The sequence below is a fragment of the Catharus ustulatus genome, chromosome 6 (assembly GCF_009819885.2).
Source record: "Catharus ustulatus isolate bCatUst1 chromosome 6, bCatUst1.pri.v2, whole genome shotgun sequence".
In the NCBI taxonomy this organism is placed as follows: Eukaryota; Metazoa; Chordata; class Aves; order Passeriformes; family Turdidae; genus Catharus; species Catharus ustulatus.
Genome location: NC_046226.1, coordinates 59,403,810 through 59,431,707, shown reverse-complemented (window position 1 = coordinate 59,431,707; position 27,898 = coordinate 59,403,810). Strand labels below are relative to the sequence as shown.

The window sequence follows — 27,898 nt, the reverse complement described above, 5'->3', positions numbered from 1 at the left end:
TTCACATCACAGAGACACTAAACCAAGGACTTCCTCGTCAGAGAAATGCTGGACTGCTTTTTATACTGTTTACAGAGAGTACAGAAAGGATAAACAATCCTCCCAACAATGGATATTGTTCAAGGATGGAGGGCTTCTTTTGAAAAGATCTCATTTATTTTTCATCACTTAGGTGGTTTGATTAACTTTGGTGAATTTTACTGCATTTGGCTAATGATGGCAGGCTGTTTTTATGGCCCTTGAGCAATTGCTTTCCCTTTCTGGTTCTCAGGCACAATTCTCCCTGGGCTCACAAAGTCCTTTTACAACAACAATAAAACCTGAATTAAAACATAAAGAATGTTTTATTTCTTCACCACTTTTTAAAATACATTTTGAAATTCGGACCTAACACAATCTGACAGTTTGCATGGGTGGACTAATACTGAAAATGTCCATCAGCCATGTCCTTTATGGCCCTATACATCTATTTAAAATGTAAAGCTGTCTGAAGGGCTCACAATTTAAAAAAATGTGACAGAAAGTGAGAAATCTCAGAAAGGAAGAGAATAAAGGGTTTTTTTGTTGGGTGGTGATAGGGCTTTTTTCTCTGATGGAAAATCAAGCTTGTGTGTGTATGTGTATATATATAGAGAGAAGATTTTGAATTATTCTCATTTCTGTTACAGTCCTTGAGTTTTGTATCTCCTTGTGCAGCAGTCAATTGATCCTCTCTAACCTGCTTGCATGCTCAGTTTATATTTGTCAGGGAACATGGAGTTGCTTGGTTTAAGTATTTGTCCTGAACTTTCACAGAACCACTACAACAAAAATGGAAAGCCCCCATTAAGGAAAACCTGTCTTGGAAGCAACAGATGGGCACACAAACTGCTCCATCTGCTGAGATCAGAGTTATATAGGGCAGGCAGTAATCAAAGGTAACTGAAATGCTGCTGCTTGAACCTGCAAAGGAAACTTCCATGCACCATTTAGGAGCTGCACTTCAGCACAAAATGCCACAGAAGGAAAATACAGCTTGACATTTGTCAACTGGATCGATTTTCATGTAAAAGGAGGAGCAATTTTACCCACCCTCAGAGCCAGTATTCCAGCATTTTGCAACTGTGCCATCTTGTGCTCCCCAGAATATCTCCTGCCATGCAGAGTTACAGGGAGGGCTGCTTACTGTTTCCTTCCTGGTTTTTTGTCTTTTGCAAATGGAACAATTTTGTGTCTAGACAGGGAAAAAAGATCAGCAGCTGTCCACAAGTGAGAGCAGATCTCCAACCCTCCAGAATGCTCACTCTCAACTAAACTACTAAATGCCTAACTGCCTGGCACTGAGGTTTGTCTATTCTTTTTGACTTTTAAACACCAATTGCCATTGGAAGACCTTTGTGCCCATGCACAGCCACACTGCAGGCAGTGGGAGTCACCACAACTGACAAATACAAATTTTGAATTTCTGTACCGCAATAGGGGCTGCCAGGATCCAGTCCTGTCCCCTAACGCCATGCCAAATACTTCCATAAGCTTCCAGGTTACATTTTAAGGTGGGAATTGGTCTACCTGCCTCTACTCCTATGAGGTTTTCTGGTGTGATTTTGTGCTGGGAGAGAGAGGCAGGAAGGGTCCCACCTTTTTTCAGTGAAGTGTTGGAAGCACATTTGATGAAGACAATATTTTACGTAATTTTCTGTGAAAAGTCAGCAATGCAATGAATAACTTTCCTTTTCCAAAAGATACAGAACTCCCACACACCTCTCCTGTGGCAGCACATGAACAGATTCATTTCTGAGGCCAGCAGAGGCACAGAGGAGGTGCTGCAATCCCAGCACGTGCACACACTGTGTGCACACACACGTCACCTGCCTGGCTGCTTTTATTTGAGAAGCAATAAACCCCATCCTCTCTCTGCTGTGCAAACCACACCTGCAATAAAACCACACAAAGAAAGGTGTGCAAAGCTGCAGTGCCTTTTTCTGCCGTGGCACTAAGGGAGGCTGGGGCTTTGCTGTCACCTCCAAGGAGAATTCCTGGTGCTTGCTGGAGAGGTCTGTGCTCTGGAGACAGGGCAGGCTGGCAGGAGGCACACCAGTGCCTCACCTGGATGCAAGAACAATCTAAACTGGGAGCTGACTTCTCACAGAGTCTCATTTTTGCAGTGTTACAGCATTCCTTTCTTTTAAAAAAAAAACAAGTCTGGGTAGTTTGATGCTCTTGCCTGTCCTGCATGCAAGCATTTTGAAAGGTGGGTTTCTCAGCTGTCTTCTTGCAAGCTGGGACAAGACCCAGAGGGCCTCAGCACCCTCAGGAATTCCAAACAATATTAGTTTGCTGCAAAGAAGGCTTTACAGGACTTGTGGAGCCATCCTGGGTAAGCAAGCTCTCTCCCTGCAATGCCAATTGCTCTGTTTGCTCCTTTTCACATAAAACCCCATAGGTACAGAGGCACTGCACCTCTGGGTCTTGCATATAGACTTCTGTTATAAAAACCCATGGAAAAGGGATAATTAGGTGGCAGAGCAACCAATGAGGCTGCAGAGCAATGAGATTTCAGCAAGGCTGAGTGCTGCATGGCACATCCTGTTTTTCCTGGAGCACACACACACATCCTGGTGTGGGGCAGGCTGGGGGTGGCAGAGCCCAGAAACCAGCAGGACAGGCTGCACAGGGCCAGCAGGGGCTGGGAAATCTGTACATGGACAGGGGTGACTGACAGGACACCTGGGTGCCGTGCAGCAGAAATCCAAAGTGCTCCCTGGCCAGGTTTGGGGTGCAGGAGGGGGCTCCAGGGGACACTGAGGTGAAGCCACAAGACCAAGGGAAGGCAGAGGGATTCCAGGGATGCCCAGCAGCCAGGTAAGAGCTGGGAGAACCCCACCTGTTGCCAAACATTCCCTGCAGCTCCCAGCTGGCTCAGCCAGGCCAAGGGTGACATTCAGCACAGCAGCACTCTGCCACGTGCTCAGTGTGTGAATAGCTGAGACATTCTGTATTTTCACGGGCATGTGGCTCTGCCAGCAGCATTCCTGTGTTGTAAGGCTTCCACTGTGCAGGGTAAACACTCCCTGGATAACACCCCTGGCCACAGCCCATAAATGCTATGGTTTCCAGTGCTGGAGTATGAAAGGAAAATGATAGCTTCTCTCTTCTCCAGGCTGTTGTATTTCACCTGGAATCTGAACAGGAATGACCTGTCCATATCACCCATTCAGGACAGTATTTGCTTTTCAGAAATTATCTCAGAAAAAATTCTCAGGTTTGATCTGAAAGAAGTTTTTTCAATTTATTTGTGGTGCAGTAGAATCAGTGCAAGGCTACTGAGAAATGCTCTTGGTAAATATATGGTGATTAATGTCAAGGTTCAAGGCTTACTGGAGTGAATGAAACATTACAGCCAGTTTCAGAAACCTTGCAGGTATAGTACAGAGAGTGAAAATTAAAAGAAAATTTAAAACTTCATTTAAAAAAAAAATCCCAAACACAATATCCATGCTTCCTGTGTTTTGGTTAGGAAACAGATTAGGCTTTAACTCAGAGTTGGAGCACTGAATTCTTGCCAAGAACACAATGCAATTTGGTACACCTGCTAAACTAGGTCAGCACTGAGGCAGCCGGAGCCAACCCTGCCTGCTTTCACAGAGGCCTCTCCCTGCTGCAAATGGGGCAAAAAGAGGGCAAGAAGGGAAAATGCAGTCCCAGGTGAAAGGAATATTGCACAGAGCAGCAGAGAACACAGAGACACCCAGAGTGTTCCATCAGACAGGCGTGCCCAGAGGGTGGGGAGAGGAGGAGAAAAGCTGAAATCAGGAGTAAAGCAGCAGAGCTGAGGCTCAGAGGACACCAGGGTAATAAATACTCACAGATTCAGGATCCCTCTGCTGCTCAAGGAAAGCTGAGAACTCCACCAGCCTGAGCTTGGTCGTACCAATGGATCGGCCCTGCCACGCAGGGACTGAGGGAGCTGGAGCTGATGTGGGCTCAAAGCCTGGAACAGAGCAAACACCTGAGTGAAGAGGCTGACACTCCCTCTGTTTATACCCTCTCCATTAAGTATAATTGGGAATTATGCATGTAACCCTTGGATATTTATATTAATTTTAGCGAGCAATTAATTCGGGGTGAGTTAAAATTGGAAAAACTCAGGGCAATGTGCAGAAAAAGAGGTGCCAGCCCAGCAATCTAATAATGGCAGAAAGGAGAGATCTACTGCTTTGCTTCCTTGGGGCTGTAACTCACTGCAGAATTTTTGTTTAAATGATGTACTGGATTAGGGAGATTTACAGAGACTTCACCTGCACCCTTCTCTTGGAAACTAGTCTAAAGATTCATAGGAGACATCACTGCCTTGGGAGTCAAGAGAACTGGCCTCCCTTTCTGGCTCCTAATGTGCCCCACTTTACAATAAATCACCCCTCTTTCTGCCTGTTTCCTCTGCCACTCTCAATTCCCCTCTCCTATTTAGAGTACAAGCTCTCCAAGGCAGGGACTGCCTCTCACTATGTATTTGCACATTGGGTCTTGGCTTCTTTTGGAGCTTTTAGGCATCATTATGTTACAGCTAATAACAAATAATTACTGCAGAGAGCTGAATCATACCCTAAAAAGAAAAAAAAAAAGGTTTTAAATTGATAATAAGGAGAGAATGACATGATCTAGATAGAGAAGGGATGTTAACCACCCCTCTCTAATTCACCTCAAGAGAAGGAATAAATGCTATCTCTTGGTCCTCATTGTAGAAAATTGGACAAGAAGGAAAGAAAATTGTAAAAGAAGAGGAAAAGGCAGCAGCTCAAAGGCAAAACTCATCTTGGGAGAGACTCAGGCACAAGAAAGGCAGGGCAGAGGCACCAAAAGTACAGGAACAGAGATCATCCTAAGCCAGGTTGAGAAACAGGGGGAGGTCAGGGGCAGTGTGTGCCCATGACCCACAATGGGAATGTGGCACCTGACCCCAACCCTCACATTTAGGCAATGTGAGGCTGTGAGCTGGGGCAAGACAGGGAATTGCAAATGTCACTGGCTGGACAGGAATTCTAATGAGGCAAAGACTCATGCACGAGTTTTGTCTGATTTAGAAGTGCTAATATTCCTATTCTGAGAGAAAACACAGAAGGATAAAAGAAAACAATAGAAAACACCTGTCCTAGAAAATAATGTTGTAAATTAGGGACGTCAAGAAAAAGGCATTTTCATGACTGCAGAAAAACAGCTTTAGTTCAAAGCATTAAATAGCAGGTTAGGAAATCATAAAGAATTGGGTAAGAGTCAAAAATCTGCATCAGGAACTACCAGAAGCATTGGGGTCATTTGACAAGGGAGATGTAGCATGAGAAGTCATCTGCAAAGAAATAATGACCTTTCCTGAAATCAGGCATGGAAGGCACCTGGGCAAAGGAGCAGGGGAGTAGCCATGGGAAGGGCTTGATCAATTTGAGCAATGGAATTCAGAATAAAAGTAGGTACTTATCAAAGTGGTACCAGGCAAAGCAGGACCTCCAGGAGGGCATGAGCTATAAACAACCTGACACACAGAGAAGTTTTACACTTAAGGCTAAACATATATGACTTTGGAAGGGGTTTTAGGCTCAGTTTAAAGTAAATTAAGGTTAAAAGAAGCATTCATCCTATTGCTTATTTTTTACAATAATTCCTACAGTATGGAGTGCTGACTGGAAATTACACATCACACCTCCTTGCCTATGCATTAGTGCTTCCTACCTAAAAAAAAAAAAAAAACAAAAAAAAAAACCAAATGCAGTGATTTTCCCTGACATATAATCAGACAATAATAGGGCACTGGGATTGGTGTTTCCTTTGGCTGGAGGGAACACGAGCTCCTGAGTAGTGGCTCTGCCCAGGTCAGAAGTGAACACACCACATTCAGTACAAAATGCAAGTGTTTTTAAAGCAGAGGATAAATGGAGAATTACCTGAAATGGGAGCTGTGACTGATGGCTGGATAGGATAGGCCTGCTGAACGAATGGCTTGACGCTGCAATAAAGAGAGGTGCACAAAAAAAAAAAAATCACTGTGCCATCCCCAGGAAATTCCATCAGACTCACACAGCACGGGGAAATAGCTGGTGACCTCTGCCCACAAACACATCTCTTCCTTGCAGAGCATATGTAACAGGGCATTGAGGGGATGAGAATTACACTCTGCTGGGGCTCCCAGAGGACACAACCACAGGGACACAGAGGAAGGTGCCCATCCAGTACTCAGCCTCAGTTTTGAGGTTTGGGATCCCTTATAACGCTTTGAGCATGAGTTCACACCACTGTTAAGGCTCTTTCTTTCCCTAAAACTATCTTTACCTCCTTTTTGGAAAAAAATTCTTGCTTCCCTGGTCTCACAGAGTGCACAAGCCACCCCTCACCCTGCATAGAGAAACATTTTGCAATTTTCAGACTTACTCTTGCGAGGATCCAGGCTGCCCCGTTTGAATCATGCCCGGCCAAAACTGCAAGAGGAAAAAACAACAGCACACGGTTGTTCTCTTTGTTGGAAGAACTTCTGAACAAGCATTTATTCCTTTTGCAAACTTAACCCATTCATTCTGTCTGGGTTTTCAGTGGGCATTGTTAGGGAATACAGGGAATTTTTTGGGACTCATGACTTACCCCAGGTGCCCCAGGAAATGTAGGACGGGGAATTCCTGGCAGGCCCAGCTTGTTGTGGATAGCAGTAGCTGAGACTATCTGAGCTGATGACATTGCTGCCATGTGCTGGAGTGCTTTGTCCTTTGCTGTCTGATCCTTTAACATGACAATTACACGGAGTCTTAAAAAATTTGGCACAACAAGCGATGTCAAATAACTGCAGCTACAAGCACGTAACTAAAAACTTAAAAAGCCACACAGAAAATAGCAAAAATAGCAAACCATGCAGGAAGGAAAAAAAATAAAAATACAGCACGGAGGCTAACACTCAAACTACCTCAAGGCAAAACCTCCTCTCAGACATGCATGGCAGACCTGAATTCTCACAGCTTGCTCTGCCAGCACACAGGAAGCTCTGGTAGAGCAAACTACTGCCCACTTGTTTGTCTGGGCAAATTCTGATTTTTTTAAATCAGGCTGGCTAAACAGGGCGTGCTCCTGAGGCTCAGCTCTGCCTGCAGGACAGGGAGCACTGAGATTTGAGCTCTATCATTTCCATCTAAGAGAAGTTTGCCTTTTGTATCGCGCCGTAAAATGAGAACGCAGAACTGCAAACAGGGGCAGAGCTTTCCTCATGCTTAGGGGCTTAAGAGACATTTTGGGTTCAACTTTACCACAAACACTTCAAAAATTAGGTCACAAACATGGAAATGGCATTTTAAATTTTCAGTTGTGGCATTTCACTGGTTTACAGCGTTCTCAAAGCCACCAGCCATAAAATCCCTGCTTTTTTTCGAGCACGCAGGAAGGAGTTTAGGAAAAGGGAGGTTATTATCAGTTATGTGCATTAGAGCAGCACTTAAGAGTCCCAGCCACTGCCAGCCAGGCATGGTCACAGGACACACAGGGAAGGTCTCCCAATGCAGCAGGGTTAACCAGGGGGATGTCTCAGGACAAGGAAAATGAGTAAACAACAGACTGTTACACGCTGGTAAAGCAGGGCTCCTCATCCAGAAGAACTGGATTAATAAGTGACAATATTTAGGTGTGTCACCAAGAGTGAAGGAACACAAGCAGTATTAGGCAAGGGTGTTTTGGGAGGTCTTTTTCTCTGGTTTTATTTTACAAGCAAAGTAGCAAGCATGCTGGCAAGAGGTGCATGCTCTTATGTATGATATATGACTTTGCACATATGCTCCCTCTAAAGCTTGTATGGAGTAGTACTATAGGTGAGCAGTTTCTTCCTTTGAATAGCTCCTTTAGAAACAGCACAGGCTGAAAGTACAGGAAAAGCTAGCCAAAAAATTCTGCCAAGCACAGCTAAGGTACATAATACTTGGTTTAGTCAAAATACTTACCATGCTTGTTACCTGGATACAACAACAAACAGTTTATTAAAATGCTTGTGTAGAATGGCAGACTCTTAGCAAAATATGAACAAAATAGTAAGAGACAAAGGAAGAGCAGTTTGCTCAACATTAAATATCAGATTTAAACAAATGCATTATTTTCACCCAGGGTCTGATTCATTAAAAGGGGGATAAAAAGGATTTAAAAAAAAACCCCAAACAATAAAACCCTGGGGAGAAACAGCCCCCAGCTCCCTGTGTGAAAGCTGAGGATACTGAAGAAGAGGGATTGTTGCTGAGTGTGTTTTCCTCAGCTGTGCAAGGAGCCCCTGTGGGACACAGCCTGGAGAGCAGCAGGTGGAGCAGGGCAAGAGCTGCTCAGCATCATTCCCTGTGCTCAGCATCACTCCCTGTGCTCCCTGCAGGGTGTGAGGCTCTAGGACAGCCCTGTACTGAGCTCCCTGAGCAGCTCTAACACCCTGACCTCACCTGCGCTGGGGTAACACATCCCTCAGTCCTTTCTCAGAACCTGTATCTTTGCAATATAACCACAATCAGATCTCTGCTTAGGAGCTGGAGGTCAGCCCTGGCTCTCAGCCCTGCCTGTCCCAGGATGGGTGCACAGGAGGTTTGTGCATGCCTTGTTTTACTTTGGATGTCTGCAGACCACCAGGATAAAAAGTTGCTTTGCTGGGTGCTGAGAAGGGGCAGAATCCTGAGGCTCATGCAGCTCCACAGACCCTTCTACACTCTCACACAGCAAGAAGGACCCTCCATCATCAAAGGATGAAAGTGAGATGTCCTGAAGCAATATGGAGATCTAGCCCTATCAGATTTCTCTGTTTCACCCTTTTTTTGTAAGCAGAGCTGGCTTGGAAAAGCCGAACCATGAGAGTCTCACCCAGCCTGCTGAATCCTACCAAACCCCAACATTTAGGGGGTCTGCATCCTGTGTGTAAAATACATAGCACAAGAGATGTGCCTCTGGGTCCCAGCAACCTCCAAAACCGTGTGGGTGCTGATTTTGTGACTCTTTTATTCTCCAGGCACACTGGGGCACTGCAGGCTCCTGTCCTACACTGCCACCAGCCATGCCTGTGCCACCTCACAAAGGTGCAGCCAGTGCCTGTGCCCCTGCCAAGGTGCCCAACTCTTCTGGATCCACTGTTAGATGGATCTAAACTAAAGGAGGATTTACAAATGAAAGCTTTGACAGGGCTGTTAGAGGCCATTCCTGGGAGTTGCCTGAGCCCAGGGTAGGTTATATGTCTGTGAAATTGTTCATCTTGCCTTGCTGTATCCCTCCAAAGACTGGCTAATTCCCTGCTAGTGTTAGTGCAACTCCAGGAGAAAGCAGCTGTATTTATTTCTGCCTTGTGAGGCACTGGCACCAACTGAAGTGCATTACCTTCTGTAATGTTACTGCCATGCAAGGACTAGAATAGGAGTTGGACACCCAGCAGGCAAATCCCACCCTAAGAGATGAACTAAGAAAAACTTCTGAAGATTTACACTTCCTTCAAAGTCTTCTGGGGAGCTCTCAGTCACCATTACAGTGAATCTGACGATCCTGAATTTTAGGGACAGGCATTTTTGGAGGGAGAAAACATCCTTTCTTTTGTGACACAAAATGGTATGTGCCTTCCTTCTTGCCAATTGCTGCTTTTCACCCTAGAATAATCTGTGTTTTGTGGGGCCATTCAACTCATCCTCTTTCACTGATTATGCTTCCAGGAGGATGGAGAGAAAGAAAAAAACCTTTAGCATGACAGCTCAGAAGGGCAATCCTTGCAATAGGGCCAGTTTTGGGGTGCTTCAACAACCCCCACAGAGTCTCCCACTGCTGACAAATCTGATCTGGGACAACAGGAAGTTTCACCTTTTGTAGGCTTAGAAATTTTTGCACAGTGGGAGGATCAGCTTTTCCCAAATTTTACATCCAAACGTGGCAGAAATCAAATTCAAAGCCAAATGCAGACATTTATGAGGTCCTGAGTTGCACTGGCAAAAGAGCACCTTCAGCTCCAGGTACTTTTGGAGAGCTGCAAGCTGCCTGTGCTTGTATAGCCAAGCAGTCTCCACGGTCCTCAAAAATAACTGGGATGCCCACATTTTAAAGCTGCTTGTTTAGATTGCAGTATCAGCTTGTCTGCCACTTAAAAACAAGTGTATGTTGGGGTTTTTCATGCTGTAATAGAGAGCACTCGTGGCCAGGACGGAATGAGGCTCTCCACCTATCACTGTGAAGCAGCAGCTTCTGGGATGAGACCTGCTAACTGATTAATAACACACAATGGTATTACATCACAGTTCAGGCAGCAAGAGAAGTAATATATCCAATTAAAACGGCAGGGGTAATTTACACAGGCAGATTACAGTAATTACCCAAGTTGGAATTCGGCCAGGACAAATGGGTTAACACCCCTGCTCTGAAACAGGAACGTTGTGGGATTTTTAATGACTGCAAATAGTTAAGATTTTGGTTTCCTATCTCGTCCAAGACACAAAGGGTTTGGTTTTGCTCTCACTTTGTAAAGCTGGAATAATTTCCTTCAGCTCCATGTGGTTTACACTGATGTAGTAAAATAAAAGTTTGGCCCAGCATGCTGAGGTTCAGCAGAGGCTTGGGGGGACAGCACCTCCTACTGAACCATTAAATCCTGCTGGAGCTTAAGGTATTCCCTGGATAGTCCCATCTGGCCTGACCTGGTTTGACCCTGCTCAGCTGCTGAGCTCAGAGGGGATTGCTGCAGGAATGACACTGGAGTGAGCAACAGGCTGAGCTCACAGCCCTCCCCTCCACTCACCAAACTCTTCTGCACTGGGGTACTCCATGAGTAATGAGTGTGGATTTAGAGCACAGGCACTGGAAAACTGGTCTGGTTCCACTAAATCCCTAAAATACCATCTCTGCAGTGCAGGTCAGGATGTGTCTCAGCTTTAGCTGACTGCTTCTGCACACACTTTGTTTTTGGGAGCTGTGAGCTCTAGGCACCTAATGCAAGGAGACTACAACTTTTAATGAATCAGACCCTTGGGGTTTGCTTTTCACAATTCGTTTTGGAATGCAAAAAAATACATAGTTAAATTAGATAATAATAATAATAATAATAATAATAATTCCCCAGTATCATCCAATTATAAATCTTAATATCTATAAAAGCCCTGCATGAAACAAGACTTTTACATGACAAGCACAAAAGGATTTGTGCTTGACTTTCTTTTAATCCAACATAAACAGAAGAATAATTCAATCAATCAGATCAAACAAGTTCTTAAGCAAAAAATTAAAAACTGTTATCCTAGAATGATAAATGGGGCTTGGAATACCATGTTATCTATGACTCTGGGAGAAAAAAAAAATCTAAGACAGTATGAGGAAAAGTAAGCACAACAGAATAGTATTAAGAAGCCCTAAAACCTGTACCAGTATTTAAAATGCAAAACTTTTCATGTAAGGAAAAAAAAAAAAAAAGACATAAGAAACAACAATTTGCTCACAAAATGGATGTTACAGTAACACTAGCATAAAATAGCTTCCTAATAAGCAATTTTGCAGATGTTATTTCTGCTCAGATCTCATATTGATTCAAATAACCTTTACAATAATTAGCTGTAGCTCAAAAAAGATAAACAAATCATGACAATATACAATTGTTCTGGACAAAAGATAGAGAGCACTTCAGTGTTTCTAGCCCTGATCTCCAATTTGCTTATTATTAGAGAAGACAGGAGTAAATACAAAAGCTGGCTATTTCAGCCAGGCAATAGCTAATGCCAAGAAGAGAATGCGCATTCAAAGCTGTCCCAACTTGCTGCCTAATGAGTAGCAATTAATCCATCTTATTGTATTTCAAAATGCTGAAGACTCCATTCACATCAAAGGGAATTTTTCAAGGCTTTTATCATTGTTCATTTAAAAAAGTATAGAGCTATCTTTAGCATTTTAGAATTGACAACAATATTTTCTTTTTATCCCTAAATGCGGAATGTAGAATAATGGATTTAAAAACATGTAATAGATGTGAAGTGTAGGCATTTTAATGTGGGGGGTTTTTGCCACTAATTAATCTTGCACTATGAAAAAAATCTGATATGAAAGCCCAAGACAGACGTACTCCCTGCTGTGAACACCTTTACTCTCTGTTGATGTACAACTTCCAACCCATCTTTTGTCCTGAGTGGACAGAGGTGGCTTTGGCTCCCTGTCATGCAAAGGTGGGCAGTGCTGTGACCTGACACTATGGACTGCTGTACCTGGCACAGGAACACAGTCCTGGAGTGTAAAAATGCTACTTTGCCTGCTCCCAAGGGTGAGTGGACGTGCCACAAAGAGGAGATCTGTCTCCAAGGACAACTTCATCTCTCTTCCCGTTTTCATGTCATTAAATCCTCTAACTTCAGGAAGATTGTAATAACCTCAGTACATCAAGATTAACATCTCTAAAACAGGTGTGGTTTTGCTGCTGCAAAGAGAACTAAAATGCATGACGTCACTGGAAGGGTTGAGGTGACACTACTGGTGGTCTGGAAAGGCAGCAATAGCATTTATTTCCTTGCAGCCTAAGGATCCATCCATCCATCCATCCATGCACAGTGACTGCAGGCACTTCTCACTGAAGAGAAGGGACTTTGCTGCAGATTTTCTGGCATGCAGGTGGGATTTCTGCCTCTTGGGACAGCTTCCAATGCCATGTGTGCAGATAGCTCCGAGATCCTTCCATCCTTGTGGATTTTTGCAGAAGATTAACACAAGATTTGCCCAAGTCCTCTCCTCTTCATCAGCAGCTTTCAGACCAAGGCAGGACAATAAGATCTCTTGGTACAAAACAAACTCAGCAGCTACTTGGGGAGAAGGGTTATTTCTATAAACACTTTGAGGCCAGGAGCTGGGGCCAATGGGCCAGATGGGATCAGACACATCTCAAAAGAAAATTGACACCAGATGCATATGGGGTTTTTTTTTTAAAGTAGTAACTGCTTCCCTGGATGCCACCAAGCACAGGTTTTACAAGTGGCAGCTCACTGTTAAAAGGGTGAGTTGGCCTGGGTGGGAAGCACAGAATAATAGAATTGATTGGGTTGCAAGGGACCTTAAAAATCATCTATTTCCAAGCCCACTGCTGGTGGGACTTTTTCAAAAGGTCACCTCCCACTATCCCAGGTTGCTCCAAACACCATCCAGCCTGCCCTTGAACACTACCAGGGCTGAGGCCCCCACAGCTGCTCTGGGCAACCTCTTCCAGAGCCCCAGAGCCTCACCACCCTCACAGTAATTTTTTTTCTCCTGATATCTAATCTAAACCTCTTTCAGTTTGAAGCCATTCCTCCTTGTCCTGTCAGTACATGCTCTTGTGAAAAATCACAGCTGCTAAAACCTGCATTTTATCTTCTCCTTGGTCACCCCTTGACCAGGGAATGCAGACACACTCCAGGACAGCAAGATCCCACCTTCTTCCTGAGGACATTGATGTTCTGTTCAGGCTGCTGCCAAAATTGGTCCCTGCTGAAACAATGAGCACTCAGAGGTGCTGGAAGGTATCCACCTTGTCTTCCTTTTGCACCAGGGATGTCCTTCTCAGCTTCTGAAGCCCTCTGCAAACTGCTTTGGCAGGGGGAGGTTGGATTAAATGATCTCCAGAGGTCCCTTTCAATCCTAACCAGCCCATGGCTCTGGGTGATTCTGGGTGACAGTGGGCCACAGGGATGGTTCCACAAAGGAATAATGAGAAAAACAGGCAGTAGCACTGACAAAATGCCTGGAGAAGCAAAGGTCCATCTCAGGTTCCAAACCAGCAGCTTCCACCACCTCCAGGGAGCAACTGCAGCAGGCAAGAGGAATGAGAGCTCTCTTCTCCATGAGGCTATGGATGAAGCCCTTGCAAAATATTGTGTTGTCCAAAGAGGTCTTCCCTTCTTCAGGTGACTCCTTAAAATGAAAATTCCTTCCAGATCTCTATTACTGCAAATGTCATGTAGGCTAATGAAATGTTCTTAGGGTTTGGCTACGTCTTTGCTCTTTGGGAAGCTTCAATAAAAGTACAGCAGGTGCAGTACCCAAAAATGTTTTTTAATGCTTTGGAAGTGTCTTCATATTTTAAGGCATTTTGGTCATTCAGGAAGCGAAATATTTTAGAACAGTAAATCCAATAATTGTGCTGGGCTCCTAGGCCTGTGTTTGCTACCTGATTTTTTGGCTTCCTGATTTTTGCAGCCCTGAGCTCTCACCAGTCCTCTAAAACTCCAGGAGCTGCTGGTGCCGAGCACCTCTGAAAGTAAGGCCACCTCCTTACATACATACTTCATCTTAGGCATCAAGGCTTGACAATTTGAGCTTAAAATGCCACATGTCTCTGTATTATTATTGCACCCTGGGTTAAAAAGCAGCACGTTTAATTGTCTTAGCCGTTCTGTACGAACCCCAACTGCTCAGCCAGTGCAGCTAAAAAGCCAGCCACCAACAGCCAGACAAGCTTGCCAGCATGCTGCCCATGAAAAACCCAGTGCTTCTGTCAGGGAGGCCTGTCACAAAGGCAGGCTGTTATCCCTACACTTGCAGATCCAGGATGGGGGCAAGCATCTGCAGCGCTCACCGCTCGCGGGACCGCGAGAGCGCTGCCCCAAACGATTTGCTTCCCAGCCAGAACAAAAAGGTGATTTGTTCTCCTATCTGGGGGAAGGAAAAGGGAAAAAAAAATATCCACTCATGTTAAAAAAAAATAAAAAGGAGGGAAGTAAAAGATTTATAAGTTCCTTTGCTTTTTATTAAAAAAAAAAAAAATCAACAGCAAAAACTGCAAAACTCCCTCTTCCACTTAAAAAAAAAATAACCAAAAAAATCTCATGATCTCTGCTGGAAAACTTGAAAAAACAAGTAATGCAAGAAAACCCCTATTAAGCATTTCCAAGAGGCTCTTTTCAGCCTTAGAATATATTTTATGGAAGGCAGAGAAAACGGGGACGTGTACAATTCATCATGTCAGATTAAGCAAACATACTTAATATTCCCTGAACAGGACTCTGACTGAGGCTCCCCAAAGATTAAATGTCAATAATTTACTTTAAAAAAACTTAAATTTCAGGGAATCTTGTAAATAGTGAGCAGCTTGAGGTGATGCTAGATTGTAGTCTAGAAACACCACAGAGCGATCTGGAAAAGCTGTGCTCTCTGGCACTTGGAATAAAAGATCTGGTGTAATATTCCTGACAGCAGTTCAGAAGCACGGATTTAAAAAAAAACATTTGGGAATGGAAAACAATTACCTTTATGGAAAAAAATAATAAAAAATAATAATGATTTTTAAAAAAAGATAAAAAGCATCTACACAACTGTGTGTACTTAAATACACTGCTAGGACTCAGCTGTTAAAAAAGTAAAACGAGAAAGGGACTAACTAAGGGTTAAAAACCAGGTTTAGGTGCTGAGGTGTTACAGAGAGGAGCTCACTTGGCATTGGGATGGTGTTAAAAGGATTTTTAATGTGGATGCTAGTGCAGAACCCGGGGATTAAACACAGAGAGAGCTCCCACATGCAGGAAGAGGAGGTTAGAGCAGAGCAGCCCCAGCGCTCGCCCATCGCCGCGGGAGGAGGGAGGGACAGCACAGCAACCACAAGCCCAAAAGCAGAAAAGCGCATACCTTCAGCTTGGAATGAAAATCACGAGATTTCCTTCTGGCAAGAACCTGAATGTGACTAGACACCTGCAGGGTAGGGGAAGGGAGGAAACAAAGGAAAAGCCTGTAACCATGGAGATGAAAAGCCCCCTACAACTGGGCAAGCCAAACGTACCTTAATGGCGGCTTGAATTTCCCGAACTTTCTTTCTTGCTAAGACCTGTATGTGACTAGACACCTACATTGTTCAGGTTTACGGGGGGGGAAAAAAAAAAGAAAAACAACAAACAAAAGAAAAACAAAAAGCAAATCAAATTTTAAATGTCTAATTTTTTTTCCTTTAAAAAGAGAAAAAAAAAGAAAAAAAAAAAAAAAAGAAGAAACTTTTCTGAGGGGAGGAGGAAGTTATTTGCATCTTCAGTAAGCTCTGCTGTTAAAGATACCACATTCCCAGCCAGATACCAAGCTCTTAGCACCAAGGCTTAACAATGCAGGTCGTCACTGCAGTGACTTGATTAAGGAAATTAAAAAAAAAAAAAAAAAGAGAGAAAGGAAAAAAAAGTGTAACCCACCAGGTTGTGCATTCAGCTACAAGATAGAAGACACAGCTCACAGCTGACACAGCCCACGTGCTTTGGTACCCATCCCACCCATGGCCAGGCCCTGAGCTCTCATGTGGGGAGCCCAAAGGATTTCTACCCCATCTGCTGGGGATGCAGATGCCCACTCTGACCATTTGCCACTAGGCTTGAGATGTAACTTGGCACCCAGAAATTGTATCCATTATTTATTGTGCTCTGCAGCTCCAATGAGGAGACTCAGGCTGCATTTGGAGTCCACTGAAATGCTTTAAATGCTGGCACAAGTGATAAAGTACTGGCACAACACAGGTCCCTGAACCCCTGCTGGTTTCCTTGGTAATCTCAGCATCAAGTCTGCCCACAAAACTGGGGACCAGAAACATGACATCAGGTCTGGCCCATGGCTGTTTTGCTCAGAAATTTGTGCAAACCCAGTCCTGTACTACACCACTTATTGGTCAGAAGTTGCTGCCCGTGCAGTGAAGGGTCTGGACCCAAATTCCCATTCCTGTTTACCCAGGAACATACTGAAATCCTGATGAGGGTTTAATAGTGCTGCCCAGCATCACTTGGTAGCACTCAGCATCCTTCAGCCTTCTGGGAGAAGGTTTAAAACCTGCAGTGATGGCAAAAACAACTAAAGGGAAATCTCTGATGCTCATTTCAGCCAGGACACACCATATATCAGGTGGTGCACATTTTTCCTACATCAGTTACAATTCCTGTCTGGGAAAGAACAAAGCAAAAGAAAAGGAGGAACAATGATTTCCTCCTCTGTGGGACTATCCAGTGACTCTAATACAAAAAGCCTGTATTTTAGTGGGGAAGCAAACAGTGGTGCATCATGAGCACAGCCCCTACAGCCACCTTGGAGGGGCAGGTCAGGAATCAGTCTGCAGCAATTCAGAGTGATACTGATGCTCACTGAGCAATTCTGCACTCAAACACCCTCGACTGAATTTCCACACACATTCATCTGTTGTGCTTTCAGTGGAATATTAGTGGTGTTAAAGGTAATAAAGCAGAACAATCACAACATTTAATCGCTCGGTTAAAACTCCGGAGCAGCGACAAACCAAAAAACTTTTTTAGGCACTGGGTTTAAAGTGATTTAGGCATCACTACAGAGGGGTGTGCAAGTACAGAGGGCAGGGATCACCACACATCACAGTCTCCTGCCTTCTTGGCACTGCTAAGGGCCAAGGATCTAACCCCAAGCTCTGCACTTTGGCTCCTGAGGTAACTTTACAATCCCAGCCTAACTTCCAGCTCCTGGGGCTCACATGGGCAAGGCAGGGCAGAACTGGGGACTCTGCCTTTGTGATTTTTTTTGCCAGTCTTTGGTTTGTTCCTTCTCCACCTGTTGCATTTCTCCTCCTTCCTGATGCCTTTTTTCATCCCTTCCTGACTGACAAGGGACACTCCCCAGGGCAAAACAGCACCCAAAAAGCAAGGAGCTTTTTTATTGTGGAGTATTTTTAAACTGCGCAGTGACCACTCCATAAACTACACAAAAACTCTACTTTATGCAAGGCTGCTGATTGCTGTGAATATTATGAATTAAAGGATTCAGTAATATGAGATAAATTAATGGTTATGTGGTAATAGTCTAAAAAAAAAACTCCAGGTATTTTTAAGGTTTGTTCTGACTCTGATGAATGAAATCTTCCCATGGTCAAAGACCAGGAGCCTGAAGGCTCTTAGGGAAATTTTAAAATTATTTTTATATCCTGTAGCAACTACTGGCCATCAGTTGAGACCACAATTATGGTCAGTTCATTTTTATATATTTACCTCTCATATTCAAGAACCATAACCTTTATTACACAGCCAAATTCTCTTAACTTTTAAGAAGTTCCATTCTTTACTATCTCAAATAATAATTGTTATAATGTTATATAGGGAAATAAGGCACAATGCTTTAAAGTTTTGCTTCAACTTTTGATTTTTTTTATGAAATATGGGGGGATAATAGCTTCATTTAAGGACAATTAGTAAAAACGAATCCTCACACCACTACAACATAAACCCCAGAGTTTTAAATGTTCTCTAAACAGCATGTATTTATTCTGAAGAGTGAGGTCAGTACACCATCCCATCAGAGCTGAAGCACAGACAGCCACTGCAGCCAAAAATGCCAAGTTTTATCATCCATTGACATGCATACTTCCCCACTGGGTTATTTTACCTGCTTCCTGGTCCGTGTCTTCCCTGTTCTAAGTTTGATGTATCTGGCTATCAATTCATTCCTACCTGAAACAAAGAAAAATTCATGGTGAGGGACAAGCAGCAGCATCACACCATGCAAACACCCCATTTGAGCACAGGACCCCACCTCTCTGCAGCAGCTGGGCAGCATTCCCCACTGCCCACCAGGGCTCCTGTCCCATCTCCTGGGCAGGCACTGCATGTGCAGTGGGCTGGAGCTGTGCACAGCCCTGTGCTGGCCCACCTGCAGGGATGTACAGGCTGAGAGGCACCTCCTTGGCCAGCAGCATGATCTCTCATGCTGGGGCTCATACAAGGGCTGGGCTCCTCTGCTCTGTGCTCCAGCTGCTCCAGGTGTTGTTGTGCTAAGTGCCAATCACCCACATGTGCCAGCTCCTCTCCACGCTCCAATTCTACAAGGAGGACAGCAAGACCTGTCCCTGCTGCCAGGAAGCCTCCTCCAGAGATGGAAATCACTGTCCCAGTGCAGCAGCTTATCAATCACACCCTTAACTCCACTCACAAGGGTGCCTGCCCTGCAGTGCTGATGCTCCTGTGGGATCAACATGCTGCTTTGTTATTCAGAGCTCTGTTTCTCTTGGAAATGTGAAATGCTCCCAAGTCTCTAAAATGGCTATTTGACTCTTCTTCAGTCACACATCATGCTACCTAATGCAAACTAACATTTTCTATCCAAATAATTTCCTTCCTAAGCACTGCTGACATGAAGATAACACAAGTTTTATGCGGTGTCCTGTTTATTTTCACGGCATATTATGTTTCTCCTCCATGAGCTGTAATAGCTTAAATATACTTGTTCAACAAGCCCTAAGTTACAGAGCTATTTGCATTCAGCACAGGGGAAAAGCAGCCCATGTGTAGAAAGCAAGAAAACTGATTTAGCAGCGAGGTTGAGAAAATGATTTATCACCCACCAAGCTATTTTGAAGTGGATGAGTACATAGCTGGGGAATGCAGAAAATTATTTTATCAGCCAGGGCTTCAAACCCTTACAGCTTTAATACTGTGGGGGAGAGATGGGGAAGTTTTGAAGTAGCCTGCATGAGCTTGAAGTGCATTTTGTTGACTGAAAGACTGCACACATTTAGTCAAACTAGACTTTTTTCTTGTGCCTCCCCCTGTGAGCCTTATTTTACACCCTTTGTATCAAATACCTCGTGGTTCCTGTCTCATGTTTGCTAAATGAGTACCAGAACATGAAATATCAACGTGCAGAAGGTGAAATATCAGAGCAGAGCCGTGGTTTTGTTTTGGTCTGGACAGTGTGCCACGTTTCCCACAACATGCCTCTGGTTTGTAACTCCCCAGCAGGTCTCCTCAGGACAAACTTCCAGAGGTAAATTTTGCGTGAGCAAACAGTTCCACAAAGCAGGCACATTTCTGCACAGCAATGAGGGATTTCCTGGGCAAACAGAGGAGCAGGGAGTTACCTAACTCCGTGCAAAGCCCTTGTCTTTGGGCTGGACACGAGTCCTGCAGCCTGCAGTGCTCACAAGGTGCCTTCTGCAGTGCCTTTGTGCTCAGGGGCTGAAACCAGGGAATGCTCCACCCTGCATCTCCCTGTTCTGTGCTCTGTCCCATAACCCAAACAGAAACCTGCAGTCACCTGTGGCCTGCTGAGATGCAGGGATCACCACATTCCTGCAACCACCAGTGTGCTAGGTGCCATGGACATTTTCCTATTTCTAAATGCACATTTTGGTTTAATTGGGAATGCTCCCCCCTCTCCAGAAAGTACCTGCTTGGCATATGTTTAAATATGTGCACACATTAATACCCAGAATGGTTTCTTTTGGCTGCAAAAAGATTTGTCAGGCTGTTCTGATCAGCAGCTGGTGACTGTGCAAGGTCAGTGATGCTGTAAGGGGATGTAAAGGATGCTCTGTCTGTGCTGCAGATGTTTCAAATAGCTGGGCACAGCACAGGTCACTCCAGCCACCCCTTGCCCATTAAGGCAGCCCTATGCAGCCCCTGGCCACAGCCAAGGTTTCACAGTTCTCCTCCCAGACAAGACAGCTAAAAAGCTATTTTTAAAGGAAAGCTCAGGTTCCCAGGCAGCCACTTGACAGGAGAAGCATCTTTATTAAAAACACCACGCACTGGAAGTCTAGACTGTATTATCTGAGTGCTGTCTCTGCTTGAGCCCCAGTCCACCCATGGAATACTCTGGCTTCACTCAAGGGGGTTTCTGTAGCCATTATCTAGCTGGCCCGGGCTGTGACTAACAAGACTGCAGTTCTGGCAAGTGACTGCTTCCCTTGAGCTGAAGGCTACCCAGAGCCTAACTCTATCAGGGTGGGATCATTTTCCTTAACGTGCAGGGAGGAGGAACTCCACAAGGAACCATAGAAGGTGGCCGAGGTAAAAGCCTAACACAGGTTTTCCTTACCATCACGTTCCCAACACAGCAAAGACACATGCATGAGGTTTAGCCAGAGCAGGAGATACTGAAGGCTCACTAAATACCTTCTCCCTGGCCACAACTGGGATCTGAAAAGACATAAATTCTTCCTTGGGCTACCAGAAGCCATAAGCACAAACAGAAGCACTGCCTGACATAAACAAAATAGATGCCCCCAACTAAAAGTTTACAGCCTTAATGTTATCTACCAAACACTGGTGCTCTTCTTTACCAACCTTGACAGACAGGGACAGAAATGTTCTTATCTCCAGATCAGCTCAAGCCCAAAGAGGATTTTAAAGAAAGGAAAGCTTAATAATCCTAAAAACACCCTTTCCTGTTCTTGGGAATGAGAAGAGTGTGAAACAAAAGGAACTTCTTTAACTGGCCATTAGAAACCTTAGGGTGGAAAACACTCATTAATAAATAGATCTGTTTTCTCCAGAAGAGCTCAGCTCTGGAAATACTTTCCATACACACCCTCCCTCTGTCTCCTTGTCATATATATCTGGGAAATTGCCTGGCAGAAGAGAAGAGGTCAGATGTATGAACTGTAAATTTTCAGCTCTTTCTTCCTGTCATTCCCTTTGACAGTCTTCTACTTTGAATGTTTTGGTTCAGCTACCAAAGAGAGGCACAGGGAGGTGCCTGGTGAGATAAAACACCCTCACAGCACAGGAATCTTTTCCAAGGATCTTGAAAAGATCAGGAGAGGACCACAACAAATATTGTACACAGGCTGCTTCCTGGAGTTCGATTTTTCCCTATTAATTCAAGGCTTTATCTGTGTTGTCAGTGCAACTGCAAACTATAATTCTCCCTGGACTGATGCTGAGGAAGAGGTGCAAAGGAACACCTTTTTTAATCACAGTATGGGCAAAGAGGGAGTTCAGCTAGTGCAGATGCTACAAACCTGTGAGGCTTTGGGGACAGCCAAAAAAAGGGAAGCTTTGAGGAAAGCTCTCAAAGCTCTGCTGTGGCCCCTCCAAGGGATGCTCCAGCCAGCCCTTGGCACACAGGCTCCCTCCACCTTCCCCATCACCCTCAGGAGGGAAATGTGTGATGCTGGAGCCCTCTCAGGCAGCACAGAGCTGACTTTTCTGCTGCCCTGGTTCGGAACAAGGAGGAGCAGCTGCAAAGTGGGGCAGCTCCCACCACCCCTCCCGGGGATGCAGTTGTTGCTCTGACAGAGGGCTCCTTGTGCAGGGAGCCTCCCCCACCAGCTGATCCAAGAGCAGCCTGGATCAGCCCCCACAAAGGTCTCCCTGAGGCTCCCAACTCCGTCCTTGATCACAGAATCACAGAATGACCAGGTTGGAAGATCATTGGGTCCAACCCATCCCCTAACACCTCAACTAGACCATGGCACATCCAGTCTTTTTTAAAACACATCCAAGGTGTGCTTGTCCCCCCATCCAGCACCAGAAAGACCCTCAGAGGTGAAAATCCACCCCTGACTGAGGAAGGCATGACTGGCAACCCCTTCATGGGCCAGAAATCTCTGGCCATGGCACCACCACCTCTATAGGGAGCCACCAGAGCACTGCAGGCAGCTCTGCCAGCACCTGCACCAGCTGTGGACATGCTCTCAGCCACACTGTGTCCCTTGTCCCCTGTCCTGGCCCACAGGTATCAGTGCTCAGAGCCAGAAGCAGGGCAGGGAGCTGGAGCATCACATCCCTGAGCAGCCCAGAGGCTGGCGGGCGCCTTTATTTAGAACATTAATGGCACAAATTAAACCTCTGCCCTCCCAGCTCCCAGTAACAGGCACTATCCAAATGGGATAAAAATAGCAAAGTGTGGGAAATAAATCTGGCTAGCAACTTGAAAACGAAAAGCTAATTTTAAAGAGTTTTCATACTCAGCCACATAATTCAAGTAACGACCGAGCAGAAAAGCCTGGTTTTTTTCAGATTTCTTCAAATCCTACAAGACTGTGGCTGTGACTGAGATGTCTGGGGATAGATCTGCACGATTCCATCTCCCAGATCATTCTCACACCGCGTTCACACCGCAGCCAAGGCTTGGGAAAACCCACTTGTGCTTGTTCTGGTGATGGCACAGTGCTGCCTGGGGGCCAGATTGGGAGAGCTGGTGGGTTCTTCATTCTGCTCCATGAGCAGCAGCTGTGAGTGCCCTCCTGGTGAGCATCACCCAGCTCTTTGTCTGGCTGCGGAGCATGGGCTGGATGCACAGCCATGTGCTGCTTCCTCAGCAGAAGGTGGGCACTGGGGCCCTGGGGCAGCAGAGCTGGCAGGCTGTGGGGCAGAAGCTGCTCTGCCACAGTGCTGAGCCCCAGCACTGAACATCCAGCTTTGGGAGCTCTCTGCTCCAACTCGGCAGCGCCGCTTCCCGAAGGCGCCTTATGGCTAAATTGGCTAACAAAAAGCCTCTTGTAGATAAAAGAGCTCTGTGAGTCAACAACTGGCTAAGCAGCTCAAACCTCTGAGCGAGGCATCCTCTGTTTAAACCTTCCAGGCAAATCTAATTTGGGCTTTTAGAAATATTCCGGGCAGGTGCTGGAGTGGCGGGCACGCTGGGCTGGGCTGGTGCCCCTGCCCGGGCCAGCAGCATTTTGTTCAGCCAGCCTTTCTGCAGAAGGGCCACGTGACGGAGGCCAAATAAACAGCATCTGGGGATTTTCAATTACAGACCTTCACCCAGCATGCCTGCACTGTAATCTCTACCAGATGAGGCTCAGGCCTCACTATTTTCAATAATTCACACACTGTGTACACATAACATGACAATAAGGGCATTCATGCAACCGCCTGATTCGCACATCAAAGCTCCCAAATGGCCAGCTGTAAGCATGCTTACTGCTGAATAATTCATTCTTTTCACAGGCTTGAAAAAACGCTCAGCGGGAGCTGGCAAGCTTGTGTTCTTTCCTGTGTGGTATGCTAAACTCAAATTTTGAAAGGGGTACAGCCCCGCTAAAAAAGAGTCAGAGATACAACTATTTAAATGTGCATTTGCGAGCTTTCGGGTGGCTGCTCACAGGGGGAGAAAAAAAAAAGAAAAAGGAGAAAAAAGCAGCTCTACATTTCCAAGCGGATAGCAGAGATAAGAGGAAATAACCTACATGTCCTTCTGAGGCAGGTGGTTAATAGAAATAAAATTATAAAGCTGTTTTCTGGCTGGTAAAATATTTTTTACACACATTATTCCTGGCTAAAAATCTTGGATATACCAGGCACATAACAGTCAACAAGTTCAGCAGATTTGAAATTTCCTCATGCCTAGCATAAATTTTCTACTAGATGGCAAAGAGGGTTTTTGTTAAGACTAACACATATGAAAAAGGCAAACACAGAAACACCAGAGCTAATTCTGTAACTCCTATTTACTGCTCTCACCGATATGGATTGAATATTAATTCCTCCATGATATTTTAACAACTCCAAACTTGCAGCTGTGTCTCTGAACATTTAGTTTGCAACAAGTGAGAGTGTTCCAGATTTTATAATACTTTGACTTACAACAACAGAACCATAATTTCTTTAGGAGATTTAACAAAAAAAAAAAATATAAAGGGGGAGAAAAAAGAAGGGTGTGCTTCATAATATCAAGTTTTCTTAACTGTCAATCAGTGCCTGAACCAGCAGGATCAACTAGTCGTGACCTCTCCTTATAGCAAACACATGCTGCTTACCAGCTGTGGGCTGTGTTTTTTACATCCTTTTCTCTATCATTCAGAATGGCTTCCTCCTAATCACAATAATCCCAAAAGTGCTAAAACATATCAATCGTCCTCTAAGCCCTGCCTACAAAAGGCCAGCCGCCCGACCTTTATGGGCTTGTCCAACAGCAGCTGATACTTCATTCAACTACAAATCCAATTTAGCAGTTACAAGAGGTTTAGCATCACTGGAAAAATATTGGTGTTGATCCTGCACTCTTAAGTCAGCAAATATTCCTTTGCCATATTGTTTAGCTTTTTCTGCCATATTTACACTTCTGCTGGATTTCCCTGAGTGACTTCAACAGCAGCGTTTAACCTCTGAACTGGTAATATTTACAGCTGATCAAACAGCCATTTTTAAAATATGTTTACCACATATTGCAGAAACATAAGCCTATTTGAATTCCAACTGTTATAGCTCTGAAAAAAAAATCCCCAGCCAGCAAGCCTAAAAACAAACACAGCCATTTCACTCGAAACCATTGAGCACACTTCATGTACCAGTTGTGCAGGATGTTATTTATTACAGCCCTTCGGGCAAGTTCATGGCAATTCTCTCACTTATGTATTTTTAATTGTCAAGTGAGCCTAGGCAAACACTCCCTTGATCCTCCCCTACACCTTTTCTTTTTCTTTTTTTCCCCTATTTTTCTGGGTAGTTTTTTTCCTCTTTGTGCCCAGGACAAGGCAGGTCTCACAGTCCCTAGAGAATGGGATGGGAGCAAAAAAAAACAATTAACTGTGTGTCTTCCACTTGTGGGTGCTCTGAATCTTTTGGATCTGGCTCAGAATTTAGGTAAGGACCATGCACAAAAGTGGCCATGCAAGGACAGGACCAGGAGGGGACAAAAACCTCAGGGCTCCTAAAATGGGTTTTAAGGGCTGCCCCAGTGGGGTGTGTGCATGTACACACACACACAAAACTACAATAAGCCACTTAAATATTATTATACACAAATTAACTGCTTGCAAGGCACACCCTAACTGGGCTGCAAGAGGAGAGGGGGAAGAAAAGATCCCAGAAACAAAATAACCGAAATAATCCCTTCAGATGCTAATGAGAGAACAATTACAATGACTCATTTAAGTTATATCCTAATGATACTTGCAAAGAAAAGAACTTTTTGTGTATTGTATTAAAACCAACAACAATAAAATGATCCCAGATTGAATCAAGACCGCAATTTAATTTACACAGCAAAAGGGAAATGACCTAATAGTAGCACAGAGAGATATTCTCCTCATGTCAAGTCTTAATCTTTGGGTTTTATCCCAGCTCCAGTTTTAGAGAAAACAATGAAAAAGACCCATAGACACATCTGGTTCAAAAGTGTTCATTGACATTAATGCAATGCATTGGATTCTCTTTGGCAGGTCTTCACACTGGGAAATATTCCACATAAGCAATGTTTATTAATTTTCTTCTTCTGATTTTTGAAAAACAGAGGCAGAACATATTTCAAAAAGAGAGGAGCGATCCAGAGAGCTCTCTGAATATTCATTAATTAATATTTTGTCAGCGTTGGTTGTCTCAACAAAAGAAGGTTTTACAATTTACTCTAAGCCCCATTTAATTAAAATTTAAATGCTACAAAAATACGTGGCTTCTTTTTTATTTTTTTTCCCCCAGTAATCATTTCCTACTTACAATAAACTGTATTTTACTGCAACTAAAAATGCATTTCAAAACAAACAAGCAATTTTTAGGCTTCAGAATATACAAAGAAATCCTCACAGGAGGGGGCAAAAAAAAAATCCCCAAACTTTGACCTTTGCCATATCTCTGGATCAGCTACAGATGTTTAGTAGATTATACAAAAACCTAGATGTCCTTAATCTGACATTGTGGGTTTTCCCCCCTTGCTCTGAGAGGAGCTGTCAGTAACCTCTCTGTGAATTCCACGTGCAATTCTGGGTTGTTTTCCGAGATGGCTGTAGCTTCTCAGGGCCAGAGCTGAGGAAAGGAGCAGTCCCTGCTGACAGAAAGTCTGCTCTGGACAGGAATCCCTCAAACAAACAGACAATGGGCTGGCTGACCTGCCATGCATGATGGATGAGTTCAGGGGATTAGAACCACTATTTGCATTCGAATAGATAAAAATTAGCAAAATACAATTTCTCAGTAGGTGGCTTCAGTTCTGTTTGCTCTCGTAGGCAAAATGAAGTTCATTTCTAAAAGAATTATGATTGTTTAAATAATGCTTATTTGCAGAGAAGAAATTTGGGGTGTTGGTTTGTTTCCTACTGTTTATGCTTTAAGAAACACTTTATCACAAAAGTATCCTTTTCTCCCCATATTTATTATTAGAGCATTACACAACCACAGGGTTCTAACCTTAATATATATTATTACTATATATATATATATATATATATTACTAAGTATACCTTAATGCTTACATGGTTCTGAGCTGCATATACCTCAAAAAAAGTGGCTTGAGTTTAGGGAGAGATGATCAAAAAGACCAAAAAAATTACATTAAATTGTGTACTGATGCTTCAGTGAGGTCCTGAGTGCGAGCCTGTGACTCAGGGACTGTAAAAGGCAGATGCCTGAGTCACTGCAGGTTCCTTTTGACCAGATTCATACCACAGGCAGGGAAGTGGATGTAGGAACTGCAGAAAAACCCATCTGAGAGCCAAGACCTGTCTGTCAGACCTGAGCTGTGGAGGTCCTGTTCCCTGCAAGATTCACACCAGAGCCAGGAGCCCCCAGGAAAATCCAGCACATTTTAAAAATCACATCAAGTGTCCTGCCAAATTTCTTTGCTGAACTCTGCCTGTTGTAGCAGACCAGCAGCATATTCCACCCTGCCCTAGAGCAGCACCCACAGACAGCAAAGCTGAGGCATCAAGGGGGCATTTTATCTTCTTTTTCTCTTCTGCCAGGGCTGGGATTGAATGCACAAGAGATGGAATTTCATATCCAGACTCAGATGTTTATTAATTCTTATCCATGTTACAGCGAGTGCTACAGCACTTGCAGCTAACAAGCTAAAAATGATGAAATGATGATGAATCTCTCTCTACAAGGTCCTTTAAGGCTGAACAGTCCAATTAAAAACTAACACCCAACTTATTTTTACTTTTGACCCAGTGACCAAACACCTGTGACACGCAGTGCTGCATCTGTTATCCAATCACAAAAGTACCACATAGACCCATGAAGAAGAAGGTGAAGAAGAAAGAAAAACCTCTGAAGAGAGAAAAACCTCTGCCCTAAACCTCCACTTTGCTTTATACCTATTATTATATTTTAAAACCCCAAATTCCAAACCCTTCCCCATGTGATATTGCACGCTTCTATTCAAACTCCCCTCCAGTGATTTTGTATCACTCCATTTCTGTGTCCTGTGCAGTTAAGATGCTTTATTTTCACAGCAGGTGCAAAGAGGTATTTAAATTTTCATTATGTCCAGGGTATTTGGCCTTGGTTTGTGTCAGATGACAGCT

At 44.2% G+C, this 27,898-nt stretch overlaps 1 protein-coding gene across 6 annotated transcripts in view; it reads right to left on the bottom strand.

Moving 5' to 3' along the window:
- TEAD1 (TEA domain transcription factor 1) overlaps positions 1-27,898 on the bottom strand; it is a 144,008-nt gene that overhangs the window by 23,291 nt on the left and 92,819 nt on the right. For 2 of the 6 annotated variants that reach the window (XM_033062390.2, XM_033062392.2), the window contains 7 exons: positions 18,319-18,383; positions 15,725-15,787; positions 7,944-7,955; positions 6,607-6,741; positions 6,400-6,446; positions 5,916-5,977; positions 3,846-3,970 (listed from right to left, as the gene is read on the bottom strand). In XM_033062390.2, the coding sequence (XP_032918281.1) occupies positions 3,846-3,970; positions 5,916-5,977; positions 6,400-6,446; positions 6,607-6,741; positions 7,944-7,955; positions 15,725-15,787; positions 18,319-18,383 (509 nt within the window). Of the gene's footprint in view, positions 1-3,845; positions 3,971-5,915; positions 5,978-6,399; positions 6,447-6,606; positions 6,742-7,943; positions 7,956-15,573; positions 15,637-15,724; positions 15,788-18,318; positions 18,384-27,898 lie in introns of all 6 variants that reach the window. The other 4 variants (XM_033062388.2, XM_033062387.2, XM_033062393.2 and 1 more) reach the window with 3 other exon arrangements.